Source organism: Antennarius striatus, chromosome 17 (assembly GCF_040054535.1).
Source record: "Antennarius striatus isolate MH-2024 chromosome 17, ASM4005453v1, whole genome shotgun sequence".
Lineage (NCBI taxonomy): Eukaryota > Metazoa > Chordata > Actinopteri > Lophiiformes > Antennariidae > Antennarius > Antennarius striatus.
The window spans coordinates 4,790,880-4,815,000 of NC_090792.1; the positions used below are offsets into that span (position 1 = coordinate 4,790,880).

General features: G+C 39.6%; 1 protein-coding gene across 1 annotated transcript in view; it reads left to right on the plus strand.

Moving 5' to 3' along the window:
- alk (ALK receptor tyrosine kinase) overlaps positions 1–24,121 on the plus strand; it is a 394,873-nt gene that overhangs the window by 153,597 nt on the left and 217,155 nt on the right. The window contains exon 3 of the mRNA XM_068338207.1: positions 11,662–11,826. Coding sequence (XP_068194308.1) covers positions 11,662–11,826 — 165 coding nt within the window. The remainder of the gene's footprint in view (positions 1–11,661; positions 11,827–24,121) is intronic.

Here is a 24,121-nt window from a genome sequence, read left to right on the forward strand (position 1 = left end):
CATTGCCCACGTGAGCGTTGAAGTCCCCCAGCAGAACAATGGAGTCCCCAGTGGGAGCGCTCTCCAGCACCCCCTCCAAGGACTCCAAAAAGGGTGGGTACTCTGAACTGCTGTTTGGTGCATAAGCATAAACAACAGTCAGGACCCGTCCCCCCACCCGAAGGCGGAGGGAGGCTGCCCTCTCGTCCACCAGGGTGAACCCCAACGTACAGGCGCCAAGCCGGGGGGCTATGAGTATACCCACACCTGCTCGTCGTCTCTCACCATGGGCAACTCCAGAGTGGAAGAGAGTCCAACCCCTCTCGAGAGGACTGGTACCAGAGCCCAAGCTGTGTGTGGAGGTGAGCCCGACTATATCTAGTCGGAACTTCTCAACCTCACACACCAGCTCGGGCTCCTTCCCTGCCAGAGAGGTGACATTCCACGTCCCAAGAGCCAGCTTCTGTAGCCGGAGATCGGATCGCCAAGGTCCCTGCCTTCGGCCACCACCCAGCTCACAGTGCACCCGACCCCTATGGCCCCTCCCACAGGTGCCCCACGTCCGGGCAAGGGAAAACGTGTTCCATTGTTTGTACTCATCATTAGGGGTTTCTGAGATGACCATTGTCTGGTCCCTCACCTAGGACCTGTTTGTCATGGGTGACCCTGCCAGGGGCACAAAGCCCCAGACAACTTAGCTCCTAGGATTATTGGGATACACAAACCCCTCCACCACGATATGGTGATGACTCAGGGAGGGGCTATTCATCTTATTATTTAAGGTAATTTAAATGATCATGAACCCTCCCCGTAATGACATTAAACCACTTTCTATCTGTATTATGACTGTTTAAAGCACTTTTGTGTCTCACATGACTCAGAGACTCACATAACCGAGTGCTCTTCCTTATGCCATCAGCCAATAGAATGCGTGTACGATATCACGTGACCGCCTACCCAAAATCCGCGATGAGGTGAAGTCGCGAGCGATGATGCACGAATGTGTGAGGGCGCACTGTATATACCGTTAAGTATATAGTATAAGTATAAGTTTATATACCTTTGTCTGAACATCCTAATTTTTGGCTTTGTAAAATCATGTTGTGAGTATCACGTCAATCAGTCACCACTATATCCGAGATATTAAAATTCATGTGTGGTTTTGTAATTATCGTGGAAACATAGTGCCAGACGTCATGTCATTAAGACTACAAAAACACTGTTTGAGTTACAGAACCATTAAAAACAATAATGATATGATTATAATCAATACAGCTGTCTGGAAGCATTTTGTGAGGTCATAGGGCTGATGGGATTGAATTCAGATGAGATAACACTAAATTAATGGTGTGTATTGGCGGAGAATTAAACACTTTGACATATTATCTCTATTCCTGCAGATGGAAGCTTTTGATTCAGCATCTATTCCACTGCACTCCGATCAACAGGCTAAATCTCTTTCATAATGTGACAAAATAATAAAAGCAGTGGCAGCATTTTAAGGTGACCACATCTCTTTCCTACTATAACAATACATACAGTATTCTCTCGCGTAGTTGTGCTTCAAGATGCCTGGCTTCACCTCATTGTGGATTTTTTGTAGGTAGTCATGTGATACGGTACGAGCATTCTAATGGCTGCCAGCATCCAGAGGGTCGCTGCGTTCCGAGACACACAGAACACAGCGCACTTCCGTGTATTAAAGAAACACTTAAATGCGTTTAAACAATCTTTAAGTGTGGGAAAAGGTAATACAGGTATAAGATGGTTTAATATCAGTATAGGGCGGGTTCATGAAAGTTTAATTTACCGTAAATAAAAAAATAACAGTTTTTCGCAATATCACAAAATTTTGTGGAATTTGGAACGCAGTGTTTGTGAGTAACGAGGGATTACTGCATATTCATCACTTCAGTTTACTGGTTATTTTTATGGCTTTTCTGAGAATAACTCTTGTGTATTATCCACTGAGTGAGTGCGATTGAATCTTTCATGCACTGAAATCGGTAACTATTTTTAGTATTAAAGGGGTAGAGCTGTAAAAACCTCTATTCTCTACATGTCCTGTTTCCTTTGAGAAACAGTTGCTGCCCAGTAGATGAACGGTGACCCTTGGTGTTCAGTGCTGCTAGTTAGTTGCATTCAAACTTCAAAATTATTCCAGCTGTGACCTTCATTAATGTTGACCTTCCCTACGCCTAACCAATGAGACAAGAGCATATGGACATCACAAAACTTATAAGCATTTCCAAAGGGTCCTTCTCCCTTCATATTATTATTTATATGCAGCAACTGTTTTTATGGCTCTGCGGCACACTGGCGTCGTGCCTGGAGTTTGCTCCGCGTCACGTCCTAAGCCAGCTGGGATTGGCTCCAGCTTCCTGTGACCTGCTACGGCGGATAAAACGATTCAGAAGATGAATGAATGAATAAATAAATTAACTGTTTTTATATTCTCCAGCATGAAAATATGTGAATATCTCTGATTGATCCAGATGTTTTATTTGTTTGTTTTTTTGTAGGAAGGCAAATGGCTGAATTTGTACTAAAATGTAATCATTAGCTATAAAACACAATTTCTGATAGATGTTACCTGCAAGTCTGTGGTTTTAAAGTTAAATCATTCATCTTCTGCCGCTTCATCCGCTGTAGCGGGTCACAGGGGAGCCTAACTCAGCTGGCATGGGGCGTGAGGCGGGGGACACTCCGGGCATGACACCAGTGCACTGCGGAGCCACACACAAAGACGGACAACCATGCACAAACACACACTCACTCCTACGGGCAATTTGGGACCGGCCAACCAACTTGAAGCGCATCCTTTTGGAGGTGGGAGGAAACCAGAGAACCCGGAGAGAACCCACACAGACACAGGGAGAGCATGCGAACTCCGCACAGAGCGGGACTTGAACCCGGACCCGCCGTGTTGTGAGGCGACAGCGCTACCCACTGCGCCACCGTGCCGCCCTAAAGTTAAATTGTTGCCCTGAAAGAAAACATAATCATGTAAACACAATTTTGTTTGCAGATCTACAAATGTAATAGGTCTTTCCATGAGCCACTTTCTCCTTCTTAACAGTTCATCGAGTTCTAAGAGTATAATTGATGAAAACAAATGATAAAACATGATGTTCTAAACCTCTGAGCTTGTGCCCTCCAATTTTAAAGACACTAAAAAAAAATAATCCCAGAATCGCTCTGTTATCCAGATCCTTTCAAAAACATAACATATTCTTCCTGGAACATGCGTCACTCTTCCACAACATTTTCAGCAACATCAATTAAGTAGTATTTGAGTAATTGTGCTAACGGACAGACAAACAGAACTAATCACTTTTGCCTCATAGTACAGGTAATTACAATTTGTGATGTAATCTGGAGCATGTACAAGTACATTCTGTGTTCTACAAAAATCTTATCAGCACACAAAAAAAGTTATGCATTCACAAAAGACAGTAATGTGGGACTATGGGAAAAACCATGCTGATTTACTGTGTTTGGCTCTTCTCAGAAGTTCTTGTCAGGTAAACAAAGCTCAATGCATCGATATCGAGCTCTAAACATGCATGGCACACATTTCATGGGTGGTGAACTACAAGAACTTCCAAATATGGACAAGGGCTACAGTTCAGTGTCACCTTTTGTCTGCACAAAGTCGTCCAGAATTGAGAACTGATGGTTGGGACATGGGTGGCATAGTGGCGCAGTGGGTAGCTCTCTCGCCGCACAACAAGGCGGGTCTGGGTTCGAGTCCCACTCTGTGTGGAGTTTGCACGTTCTCCCCGTGTCTGCGTTGGTTCTCTCCGGGTTCTCCGGCTTCCTCCCACCTCCAAAAACATGCACTTCAGGTTAATTGGCCATTCCAAATTGCCCGTAGGAGTTAGTGATTTTGTGTGTGTGTGTGTGTGTGTGTGTGTGTGGGGGGGGGGGTTAATATGTGTCTGTGTAGCTTTGCGGTGCACTGAAGTCGCATCCAGAGTTCGCTCCGCCTCATGCCCTATGCCAGCTGGGATAGGCTCCAGCTCCCCTTGACCCGCGCAAGCGAATGAAACTGGTAGGAAAATGAATGAATGAAAGAATGATTGGGACGAAGGCAATTCATTCAAAATCAAATACATGATTAGTCTAACAATTAAGTATGTAATAATACTGCTGTGTGACATTACATGGTTTTCATTCACCCTTTAATTACACCATTGCACAATTTAATTAAAGCGAACAATTTACCAATTTACAGAAATAGCAATAACGTTTTCCCATTGTGTCTGCCAAAAGATGCTCTTGGTTGCCGGCCAATGCTTTGTCAAAACATTGTCAAAAGAGCCGGTCAGGATGAACATTTCCCTGACTAAAAAAGTTACTTTTTTATCACTGTAATATGTTTGAAATTCAATTAGGTGCTCGTAATGAAACCATCGTATCTTAAAAGAGACTATTTTAAGTGAAAGTAACATAATTTGAAAAAAAAAGTTTACGTACTTCTTGCTTGAAAAGAGGTAAATTATAATTTGGAAAAAGTATCAGGGAAATGTGAAGCACACATGTCGCTAGACATTAAATGCTGGTGGTGTGAATAGGGTTTACTTGTGCATCATCATACAGACACACACACACGCACACGCACGCGCACGCACACGCACACACACACACACACACACACACACACACACACACACACACACACACACACACACACACACACACCGTATTTGACTCTTATCGGTAAGAACCAATACCAGGAGGAAAATAGGACCAAACTCATGCCAAAGAGGGGTTACTTCAACATTATATCCTACACTTACACAACCCTTTGGAAGTGAGCAGGTAAACACGACACAAGGAAACATCAGAAACTGGTGCAGAAAGGAGGAGGAACACAGACAATAGGAGGTGACAACAAACATTCAGGGCAGACAGACACCACAGGGGTGGGACAGCACGTGAGGGGCAGGACGTCTGCATTAAGAGGGATGTGAGCCACCCTACGTAAGAGTACACACATGTAAAAAAGAGAGTAATATTATAGCATGACCCACAGACCACCAGTTCATTGTCCCTAGCCTATGAAATCTCACAACCTGGATTATTTAGTCTCAGACAGATTGACAGTTGACTCTTGAACTCTGGTGCAATGAGTCTCCATAGGCACGTCTTCCACATCAGCTCCTTTTAAGCACTTTTTACTGCTTTCTTCTGCATGATCATGTCCTACAACCACAAGGCCACTTATAGATTGTCCTCAGTAACCTCCTAATTACTACTAAATGGTAATATGTGTTAACACAAATTCTGATCTCATGTATTTTAAATGGAGGTCTTGTTGGAATCAAAAAGAATCAGTATGTAGTCTTAAACAGATATCAGCAGCACCTCTGAATCATTGACTATCATGTAATTTCCCCATGCTTAATTAAAAATAGCACATGAAATGTATTTTACTTTATGACCAATTTTCCATTAGGATTATTCTACAACTGCTCACACCTGCAAGAGTTAGTGCTTATGATGTAATGTCTTTCCTGTTAGCACCAGATTTGTTTTCCATTAATTAATCTGTATCAAGTACATGCTTATCACACTGTTTCCTAAAAGTGGTTCTTTAAACCATAAAGGAAAATACTGTAACGTGATCTAAAGGGCAAATAAATCTAGCTTCACAAAGATGAAAATCGATTTGAATCACAGAAGCTCGGTCCTGTTTCTACCAGTCCTCAGTCCTCAGGTCTGGGTCACTTTGCAATGCAGAATGTGGGCGAATTTGGACGGAGGACGCACATGTTGCTCACCACAGTTGAATCATATCTCTCATGCCCGTTTGGCAGCTCACTGACATGTGTAGCTCTGCAACAAATGCCAAGTGCATTTCTATATGACTAAACATCGGTGTGATGTCTGAGGGTGGGTGGAAAAATGTCACCAGACAGTCCTGAAACTCAAGTCTGTGTCAGTGTGAGTGTAAAAAAAATAGATGTAAGGAAAATAGCACATACATATTTGAATTGAAATGTCTTTATTTGTGTTTTTATACTAATTGTAATTATACAATCAACACGGCCAAGACAGAAATGAATGGAAGCCACTATGAACCATTCATCGATGAAATAGTTATATATGACTGAATGGTATAATATACTTTAATTTAAATATATTATTTGAATCTATATGAATCATAACAAATAAGTTCTTCAAGTCACTGGACACTGCACTATTCGAGCCGCACTAGGTAGACATTAATTGAAGGAAAGGAAAACCTTGTAACCTTGGACACTTCATTTTCTCCACATCTCATCACTCCTCAAGGTCCTCATTTGTGATGAGCCACTGAAATCAATGTTTTTTGCCAAATTACAAGTTTTGAGCATGCAACCATTACCCTAACTGGTACTAAGTGGGTGGGAATGACTGCCTCTATGATTTGCCTGAAAGCAGCTGCCTCCTCAAGTGGACAGCCATGTAATTGAAGGCCAGTCTAATGCATCCTCAATGCCACCTCATTAGGTAAGACTCTCTTCGAGCATTTAGTCCAATGCCTCAATTCACTGATAGCTTATTCAGACTTCATTCTAAATCTCGTAATAAATGTTAAACACAGAAATATTTGATGAGAGTCATAATGTAGAATATTCTGTTAAAAATTTCATATGCACTTAATATTGAATGGTTACCTTCACAAAAACAGGTAAGAAAGCATGACTGACAAATAGTACCCTCAGAACAAGAGTTATTTTATAGTTAAAAATAAAATATTAGTGCAGATTACACTAATACCACATAATATTTGTATATTTTGCACATTAGGGTATCTTAAATATAGGTTGAATAAGGATTAAGTTCCACACAGCTTTTTGTTAGTTTTCACTTTTGCCAGTTTATTTACAGCCTGAATGTCTCACACCATGCTGCTGTATCAAAAGTCAGTGACATGTATTTAACTGTATGTTGATCCAACAGAAAATGTATTTGACAGGAACAGAGAAGCTATTTGACTTTGAAATATTTTAATCAAATTTTAAAATCAACAGCCCAAATCATGTCTTGTACGGATTCAAGAAGTGCCATTGTGACATTAGTTAATTCAAACTGATGCAGCAGGTCTGCCTGACACGATTAATGCTGTCTGTGCTTTATTAGAGTCTTTCCTCTGAAGAACAGCAGCACAGTAAATTCTAAGGTTTTTGTCCTTAAGTGCGGCGTCAGCATTTTGTGTGGTGAACTAATATTCAGGACCAAAAGTTTCACTGAAAGAAGGAATGAGTACTATTGCTCTAAAATCAATACAATGAATCAATGAAATTGCTTCTGAATCCTTACAGACAGGCAGTATATGGGAATGTTTCCAAGACCTTAGCACTGTCTAATTAGCCAACAAATGCTGAAAAAGTACTTTCCCATAGCTGTACTTAGCCAGACTGAATCTGTTGTATATCTGAACAACATGCTTTAGTGGAATAAGGCCGTCTTAGTGTTACACACTTCCTCCTTTTAGTGTTTTTTTGTGAAGGATATTTGCAAATACAGTGTCCATTATAGTTTACAGCAATTAAATTAGCACTGATGTTCTTTCTACTGTCGGCTGATGAATTAATCCATTCATTTTTCTCTGATCATGAGATTACAATTAGAGATTGCTAAAAGTAGAACATTTTCTCGTTGTTTTTTTTTTTCTTCTGAATCTTCCAGTTTCTAAAATTAACCCATTTAACACCTGAATTGTTGTTGCTGCTTTAATAAAAAATTAAAACAACCACTGATTGAGTCGGCTTACCTTTGCAAAAATAACTATTTTATCAAAGCATAAACATTGTGCATATTTTTATGTCCTCTATCAGTTACAGTTGCAGGAGGTATGACTAATGGCATGTTGTTTGAAGTGAGTAGTTTATCTGTGTTGGCAGAAATACTTTAAATATTTATATGACATTTGTAGGTGGCCCCAGTGGAGGGAACAGTTGACATTGTTCAGGTTTATGTAAAGATGGTATGGAACCAAGTTTATTTTTTATTATTTTTCTTTTATGAATCCCACTTTGGTGAGATACAATGACTTTCCCAGCCTGACAGTCAGTTTCCTTGGTATGTTAATGATGTTTCTCATGCATTCAGCATTGTCATCAGTCAGTCAGTCATTTTCCAACCCGCTTCATCCGCTAACGCAGGTCGCGGAGTAGCCAGTGCCTATCCTGGCAGTCTCAGGGCGTGAGGCGGGGGACACTCCGGGCACGACGCCAGTGCACCGCGGAGCCACATAGAAACAAACAAATCATTCACTCACACACTCACTCCTATGGTCAATTTGGGACCGGCCAATCAACCTGAAGCGCATGCTCTTGGAGGTGGGAGGAAGCCGGAGAACCCGGAGAGAACCCACGCAGACACGGGGAGAGCATGCGAACTCCGCACAGAGCGGGACTCAAACCCGGGTCCGCCGTGTTGTGAGGCAGCAGCGCTAACCACTGCGCCACCGTGCCGCCCGCATTCAGCATTGTTGTAGTATATTTGGAAAGTATTCATGCCAAGCTGATCAGACATAAAGAATAGATTCCTTCATGGTATTATGGTATTACCTTAGTCAGACAGGATGGTGGACTGCTATTTCATGCAAATAATTGTACTGCCATGACAACTTTGTAATCTTTATGTGAGGTTTACTGTCAGGCATTCATTTATAATCTACCATATACTCCTTATCATTTATTTTCCTGTTGGGTTCAATGTAGGCTGGAGCCTATCCCAGCTGTCATTGAGTAAGGGGTCACTCTGGACGTGTCACTAGTTTAAGACAACAACCAATCAACATCAAATTCATGTGTATATGCAATTTAGAGTCAGTTCATCCATACACATGTTTTTGGTGCAAACTCCACACAGAAAATTCCCAGACAATTTCAACCTCTTACTTCAGGGCAGAGCAGTGCCAATTGTGCATTTGCACCACGCTGCTCACTTTTTATTTAACACAAATAAAATGTGCAAACAAATGTACACTAGTGGTGACAGGCCTAATGGCTGCATTCAAACACATTTTCATGACTTTATAGGTTTAAAGTAGTAATATTTTAATTTAAAGTGCATGAGTTAGTCTAGATGTTTCCATCAACCCCTCTGTATTACCACTGTATTGTGTTACATAAAAGCACAAAACCGGAAGAGTGGAGATGACATGAAGTCTCGTCTATCTGCACGAGACCCTGGTGTGAGAAGTAATTTGAAGTGATGAGCCAAGACGTGGGGATGAGTCTATATCAGGTGTGTCCACTGTGAGCAGAGGATTGGACAGAGGCAGAGAGATGATAAGGAGGAAGGATAACTGGGGGGAGGGATGGCCTTTCATTTTCTTCCTAGGGAGGATATAACAGCACACAGTTTTACTCCTATTCTCTTCTTTTTCTTTACAACTGCACTTTGTACATGGACGATGCATTTGTGTTCCTCCTAGTTGAAAGTGTTACCGTGCACCAATATTGAGGCTGCAATTAAAGCTGTATCTTCTTCCTTTGTAGGCTGACAGCACAAAGTTGTGCAAACTAAAGAAGATTTTCAATAAAAACTGCATTCCTCCCTGAGCCTGTTGTTGTTGTTTCCTTTCTGTTCTTTAAAGTTGTTGGCAAATTTATGATGATGCTGTCTTTGGCACCCGTAGATTTTTGCAACTGCTTTGAAACAGTCTTTTCACATTCTAGTTAAAGATGCTATTCCTCTTTTGTTGAAACTATGGTGTTTAAATCAAAAAGGACAAAAAGAAATAGTGCTGCAGAAACATTATGTGTCTACTTGATCATCTCTGTTCCCCTGGCAATGTATCTAATTAAACGTAACATTTCCCCTTCAGACTGAACGAGGTCTTTTGAAATGCTTGTGCTGTATTTTATTCTTCCAATCATCTTTGCTTGGTATTATTTAAGAACTCATAGGAATATTTTGCTGGTGCTTTCAGTTTTCCTTCCCAGCAGATTTAGCAGAGATCATTCTGTACCATTTGTTGCGATGGGGCTGCATTCAGAAACAGCAGCTCCTTTTCTTTCAAGCAGTTATTTTTTTGGCTTTATTGTTGAAATACCAATTACAATGAGAGAAGCACATCATTAATATCTGAGAAAGATTAACAGGGTTTGGATTCAGAACAGAAGACTTTCTGGCAGGGTCACTTTGACACTTTCCAACCTTATAACAACAGTAGCATGACAATACTGGAGGGATTGGAGCCATTCAAGCCATGCAAGATCATGTTGGACTTTAGGTCGAACCTGGCAAATGTAATATCACAGGATGTCAAATGAACAAAAAGTAATTGAGTTTAGCCAAGCATAATGACATCAGAAACTGTCTCATCCTTGAAGGACAGATTTAAAAAGAATCATAAGGAAAATGTCCTCCAATAGAATAATATTTCCTCCTTAGATGAGCATAGATGAGGGAACATTGTTTCCAAATATGCTGTGGAGAAGGTGAGTTTTCAAAGTCATCATAACATCATCTTTCCACAGAAAACTCAAAAAATATTTTATTAATAAAATAAATGACATTTTCAACTATTATGGTTAAAATATGTGTAAACTATATGTGTAAATCATATGTGTAAACTATGGTAAACTATATATAGTTTTACCGACTTGCAAAATTACAACTCTACAGTCACCTAAAATAATGCTTTCCCATGAAAACAAACCAAAAACTTTTTTCTTAGAAAATCCAGAATCCAGAAGCATGTTGTTTGGGTCTGAGTTTAAGTCCTTCAGAAAAATGGCCACAGACGTCAACAAGAAATGTAATGGGTGGAGTATTTTCTGTGTTTACACGTATATGTACAAATTAACTGTATGCCTACTCTTTTCAATATCCATCCATCTTCAAATGCTTATCCGGGGCCGGGTCGCTGGGGCAGCAGTCTCAGGAGGGATCTCCACACTTACCTCTCCCCAGAAACCTCTTTCAGCTCCTCCAGGGGGATCCCTAGGCATTCCCAGGCCAGCCGAGAGACACAGTCCCTCCAGCATGTCTTAGGTCTTTCCCGAGGTCTCCTCCTGGTAGGACATGCCCAGAACACCTCCCTAGGGAGGCGTCCAGGAGGCATCTGGAACAAATGCCCGAGCCACCTCAGCTGGCTCCGCTTGAGGTGGAGGAGTAGTAGCTCTACTCCGAGCTCCTCCCTGGTGACTGAGCTCCTCACCCTATCTCTAAGGGTGCGCCCAGCCACTCTATGGAGAAAACTTATTCCAGCCGCTTGTATCTGGGATTTTGTCCTTTTGGTCATGACCCAAAGCTGACCCAAGTGGAGGAGTTTAATTATCTTGGGGTCTTGTTCTTTTCAATATGTGCATATCTATTTGTATTTGATATTTAACTAGATAATGATTGAACGAATGAACTAATGAATGAATGAATGAATAAACAAATGAATGAGTTCATGTATTTTGAATAACAAAACAAAATAACAATAACAAACAATAATAAATACACCAGAATGGTGTGAGCACTATCCGAAAAGGAGTAAGAAGAAGTAGTTCACATGTTATTAGTTTGCAACCTAATGTTATAAAATCTAATTTATTTATTTAATGGTTGAATCTGGTACAAGTTTCAAAGTTGATTTAAGTCTAAGTGCTGTCTGGCACCAACATTACGACAGCCACTGCTCAAGTACATTTAAATTAGTTGCAATGTAAATGTGCTTTATTTCACTAGATCCCCGATGTCCTGGCAGAAGCAGAGCGTGTAACCGGGATATTGAGGGTGTCCCAGAGTTCACATGGAGCATTGTTGCAGCTGGTAACCTGCACGAAGAAAGAAATGAGAAAACTCAAAAGAAAGCAGGAAGTCCCCAGGGGTGGGAGGAAGGTAAGGACGAAGGTATCACATTCCCTCCTGACAGGGAAATTTAATCTTTCTACAAGCCTCAGTCATTTTGGTGTATTGTGTATTAGCTGTAAACACTGTCTATTCATTTAATAATACTGGAACAAAGCCTCACCACTGCTCTTGATCACTTCATTGAATGCCAACATCATACACAGTATGGGGAGTTTGCTATGAATTCCTCTTGAGATTTTAATATTCATTAAGTCTTCTCAGGTAAATCGCTGAAGACAGTTCACCTAGCCAGTCATCTGCATCATCATGTTGGCCTTCAAATGTCCCATAGCCTCCAGCATCATTCATTTTCATACCTTAGAAGATGAGAAAACAGTCTGTGTCATCTTATCTCACAGGGTGATGGTGAAATGGAGGGAGACAGAAAGGTCTATTTATTTCCTTAAATGCTTTTTTCCTATGAGTCATAAGACTGACCTCAGATAGGTGGAGTGCTGAATGAAATTGGAAAAGTGAAATATATTGACTGGTAAAAGAAAGGAGTTAGTGTGAGTGGACTGGAGAAATGATTGATGCCCATCCTGTATATTATCCTGTTTGACACTGCAAATGACAAATTGCACATACAGTGTGCCTCTCGTGCATTCGCGCAACACTCGCGACTGCACCTCATTGCAGATATTTGGTAGTTAGTCACATGATACCGTATGAGCATTCTATTGGCTGACGGCATCTGGAAGTGCGCTTGGTTTTGTGAGTTTCGGAACTCAGCACACTTCCATGAGACACAAAAGTCCTTTAAACAGTCGATGAGAGTGTGGCAAAATGTAATACAGATAGAAAGTGGTTTAATATCAGTATGGGGAGGGTTCAAAAATGTTTAAATTACTGTAAATAATAAGATGAGTACTTTGTCACTATATCGCCAAATCCGTTATTCGCATGTGGTTCGTGGAACGCATTAACCGCGAGTAACAAGGGTGGACTGTATATGTATCTATAGCATATATATGTATGTGTTTGTTTTTGTGTGTGCTTGTATTCCACTATACTGATGTGAATAACTCGCTGATGCAGATAAACACATTAACACATTTAGCTTTCATGGCCCAGGCATTTTACATCAAACAAGTGTGGAGAAAACCCACTCAGTAGGTTTTAATTCTGTGAACCAACCAACCATCCAACCAACCATCCAACCAACCACAAGGCATTGAGGTAGTGAAAAGGCCCGGTACATGGAGACTTACACACCTCCTTGCAATGGGATGTTCAGACTGAAAGCAAAGCTTTTCACCAAGTTAATCTCGCATGCTTGATTTATATTTAATCATGTTGCTCATGCAAGTGTTTATTCGCTGTAAGCCAGCAGAATATTTTACTGTACATTAGCCTCAAGCCAGCAAACAAGGAAGGATGTGTGTATGAGCTAGAAGTCAGTTCATCCTCTGCCTGAACTCAGCAGTCACCAGAGACTCTTCTTTTCATCCTGTCTTCTCTATACATTCTTGAAGTAATGTACATTCCCCTTTGGTCAGCAGTCTACAGAGCACAAACATCCAACTTTAGGTGCATCTGCAAAGAGTCAACATAAATCATATTTTTAATCCCAGAACATTAAAATTAAAGTTCCCACTCTCTGAAAAACCCTGCAACATGGACTATTTTGCTGAAGTTGAACGTTTTCAACACTCAAATCATGAATTTGTCCCCTGCAGGACATATCTCTGTCTATTAAGTACACATGCAAAAAAAAACCACAACTTGTTTTGTTTTTCCTGCGTAAACACATCGTCTGTATTCTATTTAAATTTGAATGTGTGTATTCTAATTACCTAAAATTTGTTGACGTAATTAATGTTTGACACTCCTTTATTACCATTATCAATTACAGTACTTGATGAAACTGCAAGTTTTATGTATAGTTCACTCTGCATCACCTTCACATAGTTCTGTATTTAAAGATAACCCTTAATATCCGATTAAATATTAATACATGCCTAAATACAGCACAGACATAGAAAATCTTGCAGTTTACTAATCAGGATTAGACCTTGATTATATATACATTAAACTAAACACATTTCTCTGCCCACATAGTGTTTTTATTGAGTGTTGTTAAGGGTGCATAAACCCCAAGACCAGATGTATTCACATATAAGTGTGCACAGTAGACACACATATAAGAGATTATCTTTAAACAATTGTAATTAAATGGGGCAACCTCATCCCTGACCCTGGGACAGCCACAGATGAAGTTGTGCATATGAGGAAAGCAAAGAGCCAAGGTGCACAATGCAGAGTGAGGAGAAAAATATATGTGCATTATCATTTTCACACTCTCATTTCGTCACAGTGCAGTTGCCATGTTCTGTGTGAACCAAAAGAACAGCGGTCTTTAAACATTTCAAATATGCTATATTTTAATGGATGGAAATATAAACACCCAAAGGCTGTAATCTGTGTTATTGCTAGTGCTTTTCCCCCCATGATTCAACCCATCCACTGTGTCCAATGATGGAGTCCCTACACTGTGTTTGTTTTACCCACAGCTGGTGATTGGTGGCTTGAAGATGTGCAGATACAAGCTGATGAATAACTGAGGTCACATCTATTAACCAACATAACTATATGTGCAAGCTATTGATCCCTCCATGATATCCTCATTGTGCTAAGAATACAATTAGTGGTGACTGGAAAAAAAAATACTATATAATAGAGTATCATCATATATTTTGTGATAGTGTATTGAGTCTGAAAAAAAAACACATCTTTAATCCATACAAAAAATATTTGTGGCTTTGATTTATATGTCAACAGCCAGATATCAGCGCCATAATCCATCACCCATTTGACTCAATTTTGATAAGAAGAATATACTGATACAGGAAGAGGTAAGCACATATAACTAGTGTAATCAAAATAAATAAAATGTACTTTAGCCTAAAGTATGACCATATAATGAATGATATCCTAATTATGATACACATATCAGTAGATTCTCATCGATGAGCAGTATTTTTGATAACAGCAGTGTTGGAACCAGGTTGTGTTTCCACCATTTGACTCCCTGCAATATAAAATGTTACTATTCCTTTGATTTTCATTATGAGTTGACATTGATTCCCTTTTTTCAATGAATATGTGAAATTAAATGTGGTTTTAAAGCTTTAATTGCCAATCACTATCATGATGTGTCTGTTCATCAATGCTGTAGCACCCTGCTCTTCCCCTAAGGCTGAAATGTGGAGAAAGTTATCCACATTAGTGCTTTCGGTAAAGTAAGTAATGAGAACAGCAGGGGGCAACGGCGCCCTTGGCAGTGCAGTTACCATAAAATATAATGCTTAACCTTTAGATTGAGACAAATTACAGCAGTGATCTTGGATTGGATTGAGACATTAGGTCTTTCTGCAATGTGAGGGCAGTCGACAAACAGGTGGACAAGTGCAGCAGCAATGGTTGAAGGAGGTAAAACATTACTCTACTCTATTTAAAAAAATATCTAAACGGTAAATGCACAATGTTAATCGAGTTGGATGAATGTCAGTCATATCTGCCGAGTTTAATTTCGAGATTTTTTGTTGTAGATGGTGTGAAATAAAAATAGAAAATTATTTGAATATGTTTGGCTTCTTGTGCGCCTTGTCTGTGCGAGGTCATCTCAATTCCATGTTGCCCCCTAATGTCCTCTGCCAAAGACAGTGGGAATATGATTACATGTTGATTTCTTGCTCTCACACACGGAATAGAGAAACATGAGCTGCAGCTCGGAGCTGACTGGCAGGACGAGATATCCAGTAGGACACGTTTTGCCAGAGCTGTTGATTTGTTTGTTTGTAATAGAGTGGCCCCGAGGCTGTCTGTCATCTGCCAACTCAGGGAGTTATCTGGATTTTTTTTATTTTTTTTTTAGCTGGGCTTGGCGGTGCTGGTTTCAGGATGAAAAAGCAAAACATGTAAAGGGAGTGCCAGAGTTAAGCTAGCAGCATGTGTCTCATTGTGTGCATTTAAAACAGCTCACCAACTGTCACAGCCATGTACTGCATGTGAAATGAGGATGCAACACAGGAAAACCAGCAAATTAATTTTTAAATTGAGTTCTGTGAACTCTGAATTGAAGTCAAACCTTCACTGTCCTTTCTGGCAGTTTGTCTGTTTAACTAATGTCCTTATGATATGAAATCAAAACTTTGAAAAACTATTATTATATTTTTGCATGGAACAATTATACTTATATTAAACTCTATACCATAATGAAAAGAATAATCAATCCTAAAATTACCATATAGGGCAGCATGGTGGCGCAGTGGTTATTGCTTTTGCCTGGTCTGATTCCACCCGGGGCCTTTCTGGGCAGAGCTAGACTGTTCAATGCCATGTGACCACAGGCACACACACCACAGGTGTGTGTACATGAGTGTGTTCATGAGTGTGGTAGTTTAAGGAGATAGAGTATCACAATTGTGAGAAAAAAAACGACGAAGATCATTGAGCGGTTGAACAGATAGAGATTCGAATTACATTCCGTCACTGCAACCCTTGGACCACAGCAGATTTGCTGAACCTATTACAGCTAAAAAAATAGATAAATAAAAATATTGTTTCTGTCAAATGCTGATCTAATACATTCATACACTGATACATACGTATATCCGGTACATACATACATATTTATAAAAAAATATTATTTGTTCATCTTAAGCGTCTTCTCAATATTGTCTTTCCTTTGTTATTTTACGCTGTGTCAGTAAAGCCAAAAAATATTAGATTCTTCAGCTTGACACAGCTTTTCACAAAAAGCTCGTTTTCCAAGTTTTTTTTGGTTACAAACGCTGTTTTGGTGAAACCAGCCTATGTTCTACTGCTGGGTTCTAAAGAATAGAAAAAGGTGTAAATAAACATTTATTTCCTGAAGAAAGATAGAAGTTTTGGTGTTTCAATAGTTACAGAACACAATTTTTCTGTGGGTAAAAAAAAAAAAAATCAGTCACAATTCCCTAAAACCGTAAGCATTATACGGATCTCTGATCTGAATATGGCTAGCAGCCAAAGAGTTAATTGGTTTGAGAAAAATTACAAAATGATTATGTATTTCTCAAATCAATGATTTTGGTAAATCCTCACAACTTTTTAACATTTTAACATGCAAATTCTGCATAAAATTTATAAAATTGAATAAACTAAAATATTGACTACAAAAATCACATATTTTGTCCTCATGCAATAGATGAGTACCCCTTTCAACGATTGACCAGGTCCACATGTACTTGTACATAAAAACCCATCCACACACAAGAAAAGGGTAGTTATAGTTATCATGTGTTGCTGTTTGGCATTAGATTTGTTTTACAGAAAATTCTTTAGCAACCACTTTTCAGACTCCTGTGAAGAAGCACCAATTTTTTTTAAATTTTTTTTTGGCTCACTCGCTACTTGGCAAGAAAGATGTTTGCAACAGCATTTGACAAATCGAAGGCTGCAGCAGATGGGCACTTGAACATAACTGCCCACAAACTTTAAAGTGTCTTTCATCAGTGCCTCTGTGAGGTCTTCTGGGAAAAGCTTCCTGATCTCTCTCATAAGCACTGAAAAGGCCTTGGATAACTCTGTCCTTGCACAGTCCAGAAGACCAAAAAAAGATTCATAAAGACCACTTCAGGTAATTTATTAGAATTCTGTACAGAGTTCCTCAAAGTTTGATTTTAAATGACAAGAAAACTTGTGACAGCAGCACCTTCGCTAACATCCAGTGACATTGCATCAGTTTAGATCAATGGTCCACTCAGGAAACACAGAAAAAAAAGCCATCCAGTACCATTTCCTGCTTCCAGACCCTTTCTGATATCAGCAAATAATTATGAACTATTACCTTTGAATGAGAATCAATTTGTTCTACTTACTGTATGTGGCTTGGAACGGGAACATAATAACCCTGGCAAGTATTCTGGAATTGACCCCTCTTATCCATCTGCAGCCAGACCAGCTAAGCATGGCAATACCATGATTCAGGAGAAGCAGTTGTTGCCGCAAAAAGTATTTGAAAAGCAATTTTAGGACCATAACTCTTTGTCCAAGACAAGCCTCCATTTTATGTATGTTTCAAAACATCCACATTTCCTTTCTGAAAGTAAAAGACTGGTAGGTCATGGAAACAGGAGTGTGTTCAAGGCACGCTACTATAATACCCAGAAAAAATGACTGAAAGGTGTTCCGACCCCAAACGTGCGGGTAGTCCACTCCATAAGCACATCAAGTGACTGGTCTGATCATATATTGTGCCCGACCATATACTTTATTTCAATCAAAATCTGTAGTGCTAATACTACCACAATTATACCATTACAACATACAAACAGAGTATCATCACCAGTCATGTATGTGTATGTTTAGGGACATATCTACTTGCAGATCCACAACGGTAATTAGATTGATTTGTGTCAGCAGAAACGAACAACTTTGTTGCAACAACCTAGAAAATTGAAAAGCTCTTGAATAATGAGAAAGACCTCAAGGAAAACGAGTCCAGCTCATACTACATACTGTAATATTCCTGCAAAGTATAAATACAGTTTTTAATAATTTATTTCATTTTCAAGTCAAGATCCCTCATTTCCCTAGAAACACAGCACACTGACAAAAGCTGCATATCTTGGCAATTTCTTGCTTTGTCTTTTCTTGTCCAGTTCATCGGTAATAAACAGTATGACAAGAGGATATTAGCTGTTGCTGGAGATTAATTACTGGTTAAACTGGATCTGTGCTTTAAAAAAAGGCTCCAATGGAGTAACAGCACATTTTCACTGATCTGCTGGTTAACTGTTTAATTCACTTCTGACCAACAGCTGTCTATACCTATCTGTACTATGTTACTCAATAATCTGCTGTGCAGTGATGAACTGCACTAAGGAGTGTGGAGGCAGCCCCATCACACATGCTCTTCTCTCCTTTCAGGTAATTATACTCATTCAGCATTACAGACTGGCTAGCACAGAGCTAATAGAGCTTGGTGAAGTATTGCTTGTGAAATGCACCCTGTTGAGATGCACAGAGAAACTGCAGTTTCTGTGTCAAAAGTTGGGTCCCAGGGCTCCCTTTCCCTTCGACCTTCATGTCTCAGAAACATCAGCCAACTCTACATCACCACTAATGAGCTGATATAGATGAACCCGGGCTGCTTTTCTCTTTTCATCAATAACTAAAGCTTGAGGGCTTTCCTGAGAGATTCAAAAGACACTGAGAGACTGGTTTGTAATGCATCCACTAACCTTGACGTCCTAGCTGTAAAGTGTGTATTTCTCTTTTGTTGAGAAAAACTACATGTCATCAGAGAATCCAATGATCATTCTGCAGTCAATAGTCCAGCCCACCTTTGACCCTGCCTTTTTAATAAACTACCCTGCCCCAACAAAACAAGGTCATTGGATAACACTGCTTCCTTCAACTCTTCATGTCATACTACTTCTTTTTTGTATGTGTTGATTCAAGATTCATTCAATATGAAAAATAAAGAGTACTTAAGTCATGAATAAGTTTCAAATCCTTCTCCTATCTTCTCATAGTGTCAACCAATCAGCTCATCATTCCAGCATAAGCTGCTTCTCTAATGAGTAAACAAGCTCTGGAAATTCTAATTGTCCATGCAAACTATGAAGACAGTGTCATTCTCTATTACTTCACTTCTTCTCCATCTCTGTCTCTATCTGTTGTGCTTAATGAACTACAGCAAAAAGACAAATAAAACAGAAGGAAGCAATTACAGGGGACATTGTACCTTTCAAAGACAGAAAAAAAACCTAATTATCTAAGCATCCATTATTATATAATTAGGATATAGTCTCTGCTGTCTAATTAGAAGTCCTATGCTGTGCTGTTGACATCTCTTCCAAAGTGTCTATCGTTCTAAAATGTGTTGATTACCTGTAACCTGTAACCTGTAACCCCCCGTGTGTAAATAACACATATACGTACATGTGTGGGTGAAGTGAAAAAGAATTTCCCAAAGAGGGACGAATAAAGGACTGATTATTATTATTATTATTATTATTATTATTATTATTATTATTATTATTATTATTATTATTATAATAATAATAATAATAATAATAATAATAATAATAATAATAATAATAATAATAATAACAATATTTGTCACTTTATGTCATTCAATTTGTCATGAATGCTTTCAGGACAAAGTCACACAAAATCTTTCCATAAATGAATGTTTTCTGTCTCTCACAATGTGCATTCAGAAACAATAAAAGTTAATGTACAGAACTTTTAGTGTTTCATGCTATACACTTAAAGAATGTAATTCAGAACTCTGACAGTCAATCACTCCTGAATTAATTTGCCATAGGCCACAGAAATGTATTTCTTACAATGAACCTATTTCAACTGTTGGATGCTTCACTTAGTCTTGAGTGGATCATCGACCCGTAAAGGTCAGATCGATTGATTTGTCGAGTTCTATACTCAATCCCATACCTGGATCCTGGGTGCTGAAGAGACATTTGTCCTCACTCAATCAGTCAGCCTATTGATCCTGACCTAAACATGAGGGCAATGAGGATGTGTGTGCATGTGTGTGTGGTGTGATGTGTGTGTGTGTGTGTGTGTGTGTGTGTGTGTGTGTGTGTGTGTGTGTGTGTGTGTGTGTGTGTGTGTGTGTGTTTATAATATATAAGTAAGCCGACCCAGATCCACATTCATCTAGGGAATTACCTATCCTTGGCTAAATTGTGCCCTGGACCTTAAGTCATTTGTGCAATTGAAGACAAACTCATGCCAGCAACAGTCAAGAAAGTTCTTGGAGGTCAGCAGCTGCAGTGCTAGAATGATGTTGGGTGGCACCCTGGGGAGTTTGGTGACTACAGGGGGGTTGTATCACCTGCACCACTGCTGTGTTGTATCTGATTAATTAGACTCTTTTAATGGCATCTCCCCAAAGAGTCCTGTTTTGGGGAGAGAGAGAGCATCGCACACTCCTCAGACACATATAACACACATACAACAGCATACAGCGCACTGGCAGGAGGATTTAGAGATTAGGATGGATGGATGGATGGATGGATGGATGGATGGATGGATGGATGAATGGATGGCTCAGAAGAGCTTGCTGAATGAGACTAAGGATGTCTCCTGGTGACAGATCCCTGACACCAGGTGGGCACACTGGAGTTTAAAAAGATGGCCAGAAACTGGTTTTAATACATGTTTTTTTTTTTTGTTCTTAAGAAAAAAACATTAACAAAGTATTTATAAGTCTGAGTCATTTACATAGTCCAAGTTTTGATTTCAGTTTAGACACAGTATTTGTTACCTCCTCTTTCTTTCATCAGTGTCCTTCTCATCTCTCTTGGACTTGAAGAAAATGGCAACAAAAGTTTACAGAAATTAATGACCTCTTCAGGGTTATACCCCTCGTCTCACCTGTAGTCAGCCGAGATAGGTTCCAGCAGACTTGTGACCCACAAGACAGATAAGGAGCTGCAGACGAGACGTTAAGACCTATACTTTTAGAGCATCCTCCTTAATGAAAACTTGTTTGTGCTCTACAGCATTTCATGGAGTCTTTCCAGTGATAATTTGAAAGTAGTGTCTAAGGTTGGGCTTTATTGCATAGTTTATTGCACACTCACACTTACGGACAATTTGGAACTTGACAATGAAATTTGACAATTAAACTAAAGCGCATGCTTTTTGGAGGTGGGAGGAAGCCGGAGAACCCGGAGACAACCCACGCAGACATGAGGAGAACTTGTAAACTTCACACAGATTGGCATGTGAACCCGGAACCGTCTTGCTGTGCGGCGACAGCGCTACCCACCGCGCCAACCTTGCTGCCCCCACTTTCAGTCAATGCATCATTATTATTGACCTGCCAGACTTTGCAGCCTTAAGTGACACATTACTCAGCTTAAAATGAAATGCAGTATGGATTGTGTAGAGCACTGAATTACTTTATTTAGACCACATTATAAATATATTTGAGGAAATACAATCTTGATTGGAAGATCTCGCTAGTGTGATTTAAATTGATTGCAAGGAGCGAGAGATCGACTGTGGGGTGAGGGAAATTGACTTTCAAGGGATTGATTTCTAGAGAGAGGGAAGGATGCAACATGTCAATTTGTAACTTTGTCTTGGCAGAAATGATCTATATGCTTTCATGGGACAATCAGGTGTGACAAGTAATTTTCTACTTTCTTTCTTGCCACTTTGTTTCTCAGTTTCCTCTAGTCTTGATAAGAAAAAGTATGCTGCTATGAATTTAAGGTGCATTCCAGACACAGAAAAAACATAATTTAGCTGCAGTCACATTGTCAAACAGAATGCTAAACAAGTGAGTAAACCCAAGCATTCACTCATTCATTCATTTGATCATTTGCAACTGCTTTTTCTGCTTAGTGAGAGTCACTGGGGTTGCTCGAGCCTATGCCAGCTGATCTGCGGGCGACAGGCGGGGACACTCCATGCATGACGCGGGTGCCCTGTGGAGCCACATGATGGACAAACAGCCACTCGTGCACACACTGAACCCAAACATGTTCAAATCAAATTGTATTTGTATAGCCCGGATTCACAAATAACAATTTGCCTCTGAGAAATTTACAGTTAGCAAATAGTAATACCATCTACCCTTTGTCCTTTGAGCCGGATGATGAAATCACTCCATGAAAACCCTAACATAGGAAAAACACTCACCTGTTGGTGCAGTCCAGGTTACTGAAGTTAATTAAGAGAGAAATTAAAACTGTGTCATCAGAGTACTACGGAATGTACTGGTCTGGTCTGTTACTCCTACCTTCAGAAAGACATTTTGCAATAAGACAGATGTCAGTATAAAGAGTGAAAAGTACGGCTGACCTAACACAACCCAACATTTTGTAATTAATGTTGAGGAATTGTTTTGTTCACCTTCACTCTCTGTAGTCTGTTATTTAGAAAAGATGCATATCAGTGAATCAAATATGGATTTAATTCTAACTGGACCATCTTTGATACCAATATATATGACTGTTTCGTGTCAAATGCTGAAGAGAAATCCAAGAACAACACCCTTGGACTTCTCTTCAGCATTCAACGTAAGACAGATGTGGGTTATTCCTCCCCAGGATGGGTAAAAGTGCAATAGAAATAGTGAGCACAAAGACAGTGACAGTCATCGATAACGATGGGTGAATGCCTGAATGAATGAGAAGTGTGATCTTTCTTCATGTAATATAATAGACATTCAGCTGAACCCCTCCCCATGTTGAACTGAATATTGGCCTTATCAGTAAACCAGACGTTAACAGTTTTCTTAATGCTGTTAACAGTAACGGAAACTTTCCCAAAGTTGTAAACAGCACAGCAAAGAAGATTGAGCTTCATCTACAGGAAAAGAGCACCTGTTGACATTAAAGATGCATTAACACCATGCAAGATTAATGCTGTGCTTCCCTCTATTGTTGAAGTATAAGTTCATGTTTGAATTAATCAAAACCAAAACCTTGATTTTGTGTTGATATGTCTTTGTGTTGTGCAATTAATTTGTCATACTTGGCTGGTTTGTTTTCCATTGTTATCTGAGTCAAATGTTGTGCAGACTTTTTTGTCCTCTGGGCTCGCCTATACATTAATTTTTAAAATACCTGCATTAAGAAAAATGCTTTTTGGTGTGAAATGGACCATTTTTTTCTTGCGTTTCCACAACAGTGTCCAGCTGGGTCTTTAATCCAGTAGAGTCCAGGGTCAGGACACTGGAGCATTTGCCCCATCTGAAATCCAATTGGCCCCTGAACTGCCCATTTGCTTCAGGGTTCTCCCTTGCCTGAATTTTGAAAGATTTATAAATGTCATACTTGTGGAAGTGGAAACATTTTGTGAAATGAGGCTCAAACTGGGAAATTGTAACCATAGGTATGAAGACTGGGAAGGGAGGGAGACCTGTCCTCCCTAATAAATAATGTCTGTTGTTCTGCCTGAGTCTTGCATTTGTCTTCTCAAAGATGACTTTGTACCAAATACATTTACTGTTAGGTAGTTTTTGTGGTTATTACATCCATAAAAAGTTACTAGAATGGCAGAACTAGAGTGACTAATACTCACATTTTCCAGATAAATAATCCCAGACTCCCCACATAATACCTGACCCTGCTGTGTAAAGTATGACTTCTCACTGGGCTCTACTCCTTCACCCGTATATTTATATGTGTTGGGATTTAGCTCTGTGGGATAGAACACGTTGCAGGTGAGGCATATGAAGCTTTGCTAAAATAGCTTGAGTTCACTGTTACTATTTTGTTCTAATCTTCACAATTTGGTGTAGTCTGACAACATTGGGCTGGGA